General features: G+C 44.5%; 1 protein-coding gene across 3 annotated transcripts; it reads left to right on the forward strand.

The window, feature by feature from the left end:
• Positions 1–17: 17 nt before the first annotated feature.
• rnf215 (ring finger protein 215) lies at positions 18–9,775 on the forward strand. 3 transcript variants are annotated; one of them, XM_040154256.1, is made up of 10 exons: positions 21–428; positions 1,434–1,562; positions 2,856–2,927; positions 3,249–3,337; positions 4,264–4,318; positions 4,441–4,545; positions 5,816–5,932; positions 6,962–7,105; positions 8,240–8,342; positions 9,677–9,775. In XM_040154256.1, the coding sequence occupies exons 1-10, from the start codon at positions 204–206 to the stop codon at positions 9,757–9,759; spliced, it is 1,122 nt and encodes a 373-aa protein (XP_040010190.1). In that variant the 5' UTR covers positions 21–203; the 3' UTR covers positions 9,760–9,775. The 3 variants fall into 3 exon arrangements, with proteins under 3 accessions (XP_040010192.1, XP_040010190.1, XP_040010191.1); XM_040154257.1 differs by having other exon boundaries at positions 23–428; positions 9,673–9,769; XM_040154258.1 differs by lacking the exon at positions 4,441–4,545 and having other exon boundaries at positions 18–428.
• The last annotated feature ends 437 nt before the right edge of the window (positions 9,776–10,212 follow it).

Genomic DNA, 10,212 nt, shown 5'->3' on the forward strand with positions numbered 1-10,212 from the left:
TGGTAATCCTCCCGCGTCTTCCGGTCGGACCCGGAAGTTGCCTCGGCTTGTTGACATTCTTCGAGGGAGCTGGGTACCTGGCGAGCGGAAAAACGCGAGCAGCTTTTCCAAAAAAAAAAAAAAAATGACGGCCGACGGTTGATTGGGTTTGCGTATTTCTCATAGTTGTCAGCCGCGTATCTCCCTCGGTCGTCGCTCGGACCATGGCCCCGGCGCGCTGCTGCTGGCGCCGTCTCTGGGTGACGCTGCCGCTCCTCCTGCTGCGGTGGCAGGGGCTGCCGGTGGCGGCGGAGCGGGTCGCTGTGGTGGAGGTTGTCCTCGAGCAGCAGCCCGGTGTCAGCGCTCTGCTCCAGGGGGACGTGGTGGAGTCCGGCGGGGGCAGCAGGAGCTCCGAGGACCGGGAAGAGCTCGAGGGAGAGCTGGTCCTGGTGAGCCGGATAGACGAGGTTGTTCTTTGCTCAGTGCTTGAGGGTTGTTGTTGTGGATCTTCAATAACATGGTAAAAATGGGTGACAATTGATAGATATTGATTGCAATAGAGTGCCCAATGGCTGCAACTAACGATTGTTGTCATTGACAGTTATTTTCTCATCAATAGATGAATCATTTAGTGTAAAAACGTGACTTAAATAACTTCCCGGAGCCGAAAGTGATGGCGTCTATTTTCCCAATGAACCCAAAGTATTCAGCAACATGATAAAACTTTAACCTCGAATGAAATGAACAATTAACGGGTGAAATATAAATGCACACGCTCCTGTCAAAACATTTTGGGAAAACCTGTGCAAACGTCCCGGTAGATTTCCGTCTGTCTGAAAGAGAAGATCCGGGCCATACAGAGGCCTGAGCTCCCGTCTGATTGAATGGAGTGAACAAATGAAGGTCACGAATGTGGGAAAAGCGGAAAAAAATTACAACAGAGCTGCAGCGATTAGTCAACTAATCGGTTAGTCGAGCGAAATGAAACGAATTGCCAACTATTTTGATAAGAGATGAGTCGTTTTAAGCCGTTTTTCGAGCAGAAATGCCCCAAAATTTGCCGCTCTTCTGCATCTTCCGTTGTTTTGGGTTTTGGACTGTCGTCCAGACAAAACAAGCCATTTAACGGCGTCAACTTGTGCTCTAGGAGATTGTTTCCTGACGGTTCGTAGACCAAATGACCTCTCAAGGAATTGAGGAAATAATTGGTAGATTAATCGATTAATGGAAAATAAGAGTTTCGTGCAGCCCTCAAGCGCAAGTCTCGCCTCCCCCAAAACGGTCACCGGAGACGGCCCCTGAGCAAGGCAGCTCGTCCAGCACATCTGCCTGGAGGCTTCGAGTTGCATGGCCGCGGCCTTTTGAAGGCAGGTTACATCTGCCGGTAGCGGGATTTCCAGCCCTGCACCGGAAAACGTGTGCCCTTTTTTTCTTTTTTCTCCCCCTGTCCTCAGGTTCGAGATGAGGCGACGCAGGCCACAGAGCAGGAGCCGTGGATCGGGGTGGTGCCCGTGGAGATGGACGACAGCAAAGCCTCCTCCACGGGGAACCAGGAGTCCTTCGCCGACGCCGTGGTCAACAAAGTGAGTGCGGGGACTGCGCGACCGGGAGTTGTTTCGCGATGCGTCGCCTGCGTCCACTGCCGTTTTTACTTCCTACCTCAAGCCCGGCCGCCCCCCCAGGCAAATCACACATTCTATAGATTTTAAATTTTTATTATTTTTTTTTAAGTTAAAGAAGAAAAAACAACTCCCGCAGCAAACAGGCATCAAAAATGAGCCTTTCTTCACGTGTTAATGACCTGACAGTCATGAAATAAAAAGAAACCGTCCGCCTCAGTCGGTCCAGAAAGCGAAACTGAAAACAAGTTGGGCCATGTCGACCCAACGCAGACCTCGGAATCCACCGTGGACCACTTCCAGACGCACAGGCCGAAGCTTTTGGAAGGGTCCCTGGCAGTCCCCCGGCCTGAACATCCCTGAAAATCAGCAGATCTTCAGCGTGCCGTGCCGTGCCGTGCCGTGCCGTGTGTGCGCCAAGGCGGCCCGAGAGCAGAGCTCGGAACTTGACGCTGTCTGCGGGAGGAGCGGGTCAAGAACAGAAAGACTCGCAGCTGCTACAGATAGTGTTTGCAAGTTTGGGTATCCGCCAACGGAGGGGCTTGATAAGTACTGACCTACCAGGCTGCCCAAACGTTTTGTTTTCATGTTATTCTTTTAAGTCATGAAATAAAAAGTAGCAGTGTCTTGGGAGAGGCCTCGTTTTTACTCTCCGTTTGCTGCAGGGGCCGCGTTCGCTTCCCTTCACTTTAATACATCGGCGAGACACGTAGTTTGCCCGGGGGGGGGCACACCTGTGCGTACAACTCGAGGTCCTTAGTGAAACGGTGAAATGCATCCATCTAAAAACCGTACACAGCATCATAAATATAAATATGAAAACCAATCCGTTTTCAGAATCGTATCCCAGTCCACCAATATTGGAAATTGGGAAGAACAAAAACAAAACTGTGTTGTTGTTATTAGTTTAGATTTTTTTTTTTTTTATTGAGTATGAGCGTCCTAAAATAATAGTTTCATCACCCGGAGTTAAAAGGCTGCAGAGTGGAGACTGATCTGGTTTGGTTGTAGCATTAAAACGAGTTCAAATCTATGAGGGATTTTCTGAGGCCACGCTGTGATTCATTCAGTCGCGTGTGCATTGTTTCAAGCTCTCATTTGATTTATGAGGATCTCCACTGGCCCAAGCCGAGCTCGCACCGTGTTAACGCCCACCTTCCGGCGTTTCAAGGTCCAGCTTTGCCTCAAATCGCAGCAGCCAGCCTACGCCAGCGGCCAATGCCCCGCAATGTGACGTTCTCTCATCTCTGTTTCAAGATGAAGCGAGCCTTGGTCCTCGGAGCCTCAGCGCTGATCATCCTGGCCCTCAATCAGAACACCGTCAGCGAGGTAAAAGCTCAGACACTGAACGGGAGGGCGAGCAGGGATCTTATTGCTCCATCTTTTTCCATGGCAACAGCAGAAAGCCTGGGGTGTTCTCACGGTTGATTATTTCTGTGTGTGCCAGTTGGTGTATTAGCCGTGCAGGTGCAAGTCGTCACGTGAAGATGCAGCTTTTATTCATCACAAAAGATTTAGAATATTTTCAGTTAGAACCTGTAGTTGTTTTTTAATGACAGAGAGCTGGGGTCCAGGCCTGAAGACGGGTGGTGTTTGTCCGGCCCGTGCCTCTAACCTAGGAAAAAAAAACCTGCCCTCCCTCTGTTGCAGATGGACCTGTCCCAGGTGCTGCTGTCCAAGCCCATCGTCGTGATCCAGACGTCTGAAAATGTCACTAAGCTGATTGGAGCTCTGCTCAGGTACAGAACGCGTCATCATCTCTGCCAACAAACAGCTGTGGTCCCCCCTATATCACTGATTTTAAAAACAACAAAATCCAGTTGATATACCTTATAACACGTCACGTGTACTTGCTAAGTCTGAATGATTGTGATGCTGTTGGAAGAAATGCACCAGATTAAACAATGTCGTCTCTACTGTGTCTAATATTAAGTTCTGAAAATCTTGTGTATTGTTTGATCAGACGTTTCTGGCTTTAAATGAATAATTGACTGTAGTTTTAATGTCGTGTGATGGTAAAGTTTGTGAAGGACTGTTTCTGTTAAGACTGTTTTAATCACAGGTGTTTTCCTAATTTCTTCAAAACAAATGAAACTAGGTCGATTATTAAAGGTACAGGTGTAAATACACAGCCACATTCGTGGTCTAATTAATGTTAAATCAGAGAAATCACAAGTCGATATATATATTACATATATACGAATATATTAGGATTGTTGATTAACCCTTCAAGTGGCTGAGGCCTGTACACACCTTAGCCAGGTGTTTTTAGTATTTTGCACGTGGCCCCAAAAAAAAGTACCAGAGTGTGATGCAGACACGAAGCGGTCATTAAAGAACCCCACGAGTTTAGAGAGACGCCAAAAAGGCGTTGACGTTACAGCGAATAAACTCGGTGAATCGATTCATCAGTGTGGGGGGGAAAAAACAAAAAGCAATTCCATCCATTTTTCTTTTTATCTTGTGGAGCTAATCGTATGTTCCCTGCATACAACCACACGTCCTTTATTTCCGTACACGGACCCCGCGATAAAACAAATCCTGGAAACTCAGTTTAGGTTTTAATCTTAACCAATCAGTTTCTAGTCAGCATCTAATGTAAATGTGGTGATGGAGCATTTTTTTGTTTGTTACTGGCACTAAATGTCCGTTGGTCGCTTCACAGGGGCCTTCAGGCGACAGCGAAAGTCACGTACAGGACGGTCCTGCAGGACAACCTGGTGAGACCCCCCTTAACAACCCGCTGACAGTGTGATTTTCGGTCGTTAGCACCCTCCAGTGGTGAGTGAACAGATGACAGGCTGAGCTGAAAGTGAGCACATGCTGCTGTGTGTCCGGGCAGGGAGCCACGCTCACGCTGTGGTCCAGCTGTGGCCGGTCCAGAGGCGGGCGCTACGGAGAGTGGCAGGGGGTCATCTGCACGGGAGAGACCAACTCTCAGGTCCAGGTGGGGGGAGCAGAATAGCAACATTTCCTTAGCAACATTTTTTTATTTTAAAGCTGCTGTATCAGAGTCAGTTTTACAAGTCTGTGTGGAAAAAAAAAAAGTTGTGTGAAGCCTTTTGTTCTGGGAGTTTTTTGAGGTTGAGATGAAAACATTCTGGCAAAAAAGGCATCCATTTTATTTATTTATTCATTCATTTATTCATTTATTTCCCCACCGCCCCCTTTAATTGTGCGTCATGATCGTGAGTCTGACGGAGGACGAAAGGAGTGAAACAACCTCAAGCCACACACGCATATAAGAACAGAAAAAATGCATCACAAAATACAAAACTTCACTTCTGACATATGACACACGCAAAAATAAAAAGAAATCATTCAAGTTCATTTTCACAAGTTCTATCGAGGTAAAACAAAATGTGTCCCACATTTAAAGACGGTGAATAAAGGCGGCCAATCAGACGTGTCATCACAAAAGGCATTTGAGTAGATGCAGTCAAAAAAAATTCAGGTCGGTAGTTTCAGTATTTTCTTTAGGAAAGGTACAATTGTTACGTTCAGTGGTTTCATTTCCTGATCGGCAGAGTAGAGTCCAACTATCCAAACCGAAGTTCGACACAATGGTCGCGTAGATCTCTGAACATTTCACTTCCCCTCTTTCACATCCAGCAGTGCAGAATTTCCCTTTATCCCCCCCCCTGAATGAATGTTGATCCTCAACTTTCATCTGCTGCACCTTTTTAAGAAAACCATTTTTATATATATACCTTTTTGGACAAAACTCAAGATCTACACGGTATTTTTTTTTTTTCCTGAGCTTTCAGCCACATCTCATCGTGGAGAACTTGTCTTGCACTGAGTAAGACTACGAGATGTGGTTGATCCGGTCCGGAGGAGGCTGGCAGACAGGCCTTGAGTCTGAACGATTTCGTCAAACTACTGTTTCCAAGGTCAACAATGAAATCAACTCGTCCCTTTTTTTTTTAATTCCGTGCTTATTTTGGTTATTATGGTAGAGCTCGTATTTAGGAAAAGTAGCTTGGCAAAAACCAAGCTTTAAATCTTAATGTTAAACCTTTTTTTTTTTTAACTTTTAAAGTGAAGAGCACGTGTGGAGCATAATCAGAAGCTCATTTGCACCCCCCCCCCCTTTTAACGGAAGCCTTTTCTGAGCTGTGGTGTGTGACAGACTGATAAACACAGTGGCATTTAGATGAACTGCAGAGGAGCCAGATGATAGAGCGCCCGCTGCTCTTCTCTCTCCGCGTCCGCAGAAGTATCTGCAGCAGTTGTGGGACACCGTCCTCCTGGTGGCTCTGATCCTCAGCACCGGGGTCATCGTCCAGGCTCGCTGGCAGTACCAGGACCACCAGTTGAACGACAACTTGGAGGTAAACTCTCGTCTTTACCGCCGACGCTATCGCAGGCAGTTTCCTTGTTTCACCTCGAGTTACTTTCGGAGGCGAATATTGCACTTGTTGCTTCGCTGCATTCATTTGATACTTGATACTTTGGTTACTTTGAAAATGTAGATTAATAATAAAAATAATATCAGCAAATGAGTCACGATGTCGTAGTAGAGGTCAGGAGACCTAAAGGATCCCTGGGGGGAAATTCACAAGCTACCCAGCAGTGTATAAGGTAGTTAAAACCAGCTCCCCTCTAAACCAGCATTAAGGCATCAATAATCATAATTCAGTAATTCAACACAGGCTGTTCTGAAATGGGCCGTTCTGCAAACCGAGTTCTTTCCTTTTGGTACTCTAAGTATATTTTGATACTAATACCTTTGCAGTTAGATAAAATTTTGAATACATGACTTTTACATGTGACTGAATCTTTCTACATTGTGGTATTGCTACTTTAATTAGAACTGATAGTGACACTTGGCACTTACCGCTGTTTTACTGTCAGTATGTTTGACTGGTTTGGGAAAAAAATATTAACGTTATGCTGCTCTTTTTTTTTTTTTTTCTTTTTTTCCATAAAACCGTTCATTTATTTTGCACTAAATATTACTTACTAGAGGCATAATGCTACAAATACAATTTCCTGAAGCATTAGCGTGGAAATATTTTTTGTCTTTTTATCTCTCCAACACGGTGCAGTGCATTCATCGGCAGGTGTTCTCACTATTCTTCGAAAGGTTTTGATATTATGGGTAAGGGCTGTAAGATTTGAACTATCCGTCAAGTTTCCTAAAGTATGTTCCCTCCAGTGTTGCACATACCCAACCACATCATATCTTCTGTCAGGAAAACTTGTGTTGGTGTGAAGTTACCGTGTCCACACACACACACACACACACACACACACACACACACACACTGGGGAAGGACGGCAGAATGAAAAAACGGCCCACTGAGCCTCAGACGTTCAGTGAGACGGTCTGTGATGTTCTGCTGCCTTGTGTTCCTCAGCTCCTTCCCAAACAGGACGTTCTGAAGAGAATGTCGTCTCTGAAGACCAAAACGTACCGTCAGCCCAAACCCTGGTGCGACCCGTCCCAGCCGGTGGAGACGGACAACTGCGCCGTCTGTCTGGAGCCGTTCAACAACAACCAGGTCAGTCGACACTCGTAACGCGGCCTGATCCAGCCATCAACACTTTGACTCCCTGGTTGAGTTCGAGCAGAAGTGGCGACGGCGTCAGTGCCAACATACCCACACTTTTATATTCAGCCTCTGCATTTTGTTAAATGGATGCAGATTAAATTACAGATGCATGTAAAAGACTATGTGCAGGACAGTTGACTCTGAAGTGCTTTATGTATTTTATTCATCCAGATCACCAGTAACGGCTACTCTTTGCAGGGTAAATAAAATATCTACAACCAATTCACGAAATCCTATAAATTACATAAGTTAGAGGCAAATGAAAATAAGATCACATGCATGTGCATGAACATATATAAATACATTCACTTACATATGAAACAGGTCATGAAATAAAGCAAGGTACAAGTTTGTTATTATAATCAGCAGCACAGCAGCAGACGTACTGCACTAATGTCCATAACTGGCCAGTCTCCAAATCAATGGGGAACAATACACTTCCCATTGTAGTCTTGAGTCTATTTATGCCTCCTTTTAGCTGTTTTTTAAAAGCAGTCTTATTTAGGGATCGTAAAAATAAATGATGGTAAATGATTCCAGTGAAATGCTGCCATGGGCAGTTTTCCTTAAAACGTTACTTCGCCCACCGCCACTTGTGTCGTTCCGTGACGGTGTTTATTCCTACTAAAGATTTTTCCGGAGAAAAGACAATTTGGCTCTTTGTGACTTACACACACACACAAACACACACACACCCACCCCAGAAGAGGGTGACAGACCCAGACCGGCATGCATTTCCTCAACCTGCCGTCTAAGTGGACGCTTTAGGACGAGACGGGACGCTCGATTCTGAGCTGGAGCTTCTGCAAATCTTTTTTTTTTTTTGGCAGGGCCGAAGTCCAGATGTGTCCAGACACACTACCTGCTTTACTTTGCCTGGAGATAAACATGAGCAGCACCTCTTTAATAGCAGATATCGCTCTGCCGACTTCAGATGCCCCCAACGTTTTCTCATCATTAATGAAACCCAGGAGTTTAGTTTCTGTGAGCTGCTCCGTAGGATGACCGTGAATTGTGAACGTGTGGTGTGATCTGCACTGTCGAGATCATCTTGTGTTGTTGACGTGTCGTCGTTGTTCTCAGTGTCTGCGCGTGCTGCCCTGTCTTCACGAGTACCACAGAGACTGTGTGGACCCCTGGCTGCTTCTGCAACACACCTGTCCTCTGTGCAAACGCAGCATCCTCAGTGAGTTCACACACACACACACACACACGGTTACACAGCTGTGTCGTCTGATGACTGACAGATACAGATGTTTACAAGCCACTGTCAGGTTTTTTGTTTTTGTTTTGAAGCTACTCATCGTTAATATTTTATCAATATTCATACAGTGGTGGAAGAAGTATTCAAACCATTTACTTAATGACATGAAGCAAAATTAATACGCAAGTAAAAGTACAGAAATATTAGCAACACAATGCACTGGAAGTATCAAAAGTAAAAGTACTCATTATGCACAGTGGCCCATCAGTGTTATATTATGATATTACTGTATCATTATTACTGATGTATTAATACATGAGCGGTGCTCAGTGTTGTAGTTGGTTGAGGTGGAGCTAATTTAAACTTTCATACACAGTTGGGTACTTTAATCTACAATTTGTTCTATATTTTATGACGCATGTGTTTTGTTTTAAAATCTTAATCTGAAATGTGAAAATGTGACTCTACTAAAAAGTAGAATATTTCTCTGAAATATAGTGGAATAGAAGTAGAGATCAAAAGAGCCGCAAAGTCGTGCTTCAGTATAGTACTTGAATAAATTCACCTCAGAATACCATTGAGGAGGGATCCTCAAATACAGTGGCAGCGTTTTATATTTTTACACTAACAGCGTTTTATATAACACTAAATCTTTTTTATAACAAAACCAACAATTTTTTTTCAGATGAATCCGTCAAGTATTTGCAGTATTTGGGTAACGGCACACGTTACGGACTGAAGCTTCATGATGGCTTCTGAATAGATTTTAAAACAGAATTTTAACTTTGTATAAAATTATACAACAGTTGTGAGCTCGTGCTTCTGCGGTAGACTCTCCTCTGTAACATAATACGTGCTGAATCTGAGCCTTACGATTTCTTTCTTCTTAATTTAAGCAGGTAAAAGTCTTATTCAGATTAAAATTGGGTTATTTTCAGTGTCAACTAATTTCTTTTTTCTTGATTTAGTAATATTTCCATAAAATGTTAGATATTATCAGAGCAGGTTTAATCCCTGATATTTAGTTTCATATCATAAAAGACTAAATAGAAAATATGTACATTTGAGAAGCTGGGACCAGGAAATTCTTTGCATTATTGCTCAAAAAAAAACAAACGAAAACAATAAATGGTTCCTTTTCTCTCCTCGTTTCCCGTCTGCTTCGATCAACTTTCCAATAAAGGTTAAAAAAAAAATCAAAACTGTTGCTGATAAATTTCCCGTTGACTCTCTAATCTAGCAGTTGATTTACTGCGTCAGCTCCACGTTCAAATGTGTTTCTCATCTCACCATCTTCTCCACTCCTGCCCAGGCAGCGTCTGCAGAGACAGTTAACGGCCGCCTCGCCTGCACCTCCGTCACAGCAGCAGCTCTGGGATCCAACTCTCGTCCTCACTGACACTCCAGTAGCCGGATTTTTTTTTTTTTTTTTTTTTTTTTAAACTGACCTCGCCACTCCCTCCTTCCAGCAAAGGATTGTGGGAGCAAATCTAAACTTCTCACAGCAGCTGACCGGGCCGCCGGGACTGCGGAGCAGTCGGACATTGACCTCTGACCTTCGGGTGGCTTTCCCAGCGATACGGTGGTAGTGTAAACACAATACTATGAAGTACTGTACCGGCACCGTTGTGTACGAACGGTACTTTTTCCTGTGATCGTGTTACTGTAAAGTTGTGGAAATATTTGTTTGCACGTGTGACTTACATCGGTGAAGACGTGATTCATGATGTGACTCTTCGCACAAACACCTTCTGTTCAAACAGCTGAGCAACAGGACATTCGGCTTTTAACCGGCGAGTAATCGCCAGTCAGTCGGTCTGTGCCTGGACATTCAGCGCTTTCTGATTTTAAA

The sequence above is a fragment of the Xiphias gladius genome, chromosome 19 (assembly GCF_016859285.1).
Source record: "Xiphias gladius isolate SHS-SW01 ecotype Sanya breed wild chromosome 19, ASM1685928v1, whole genome shotgun sequence".
Classification (NCBI taxonomy): Eukaryota; Metazoa; Chordata; class Actinopteri; order Istiophoriformes; family Xiphiidae; genus Xiphias; species Xiphias gladius.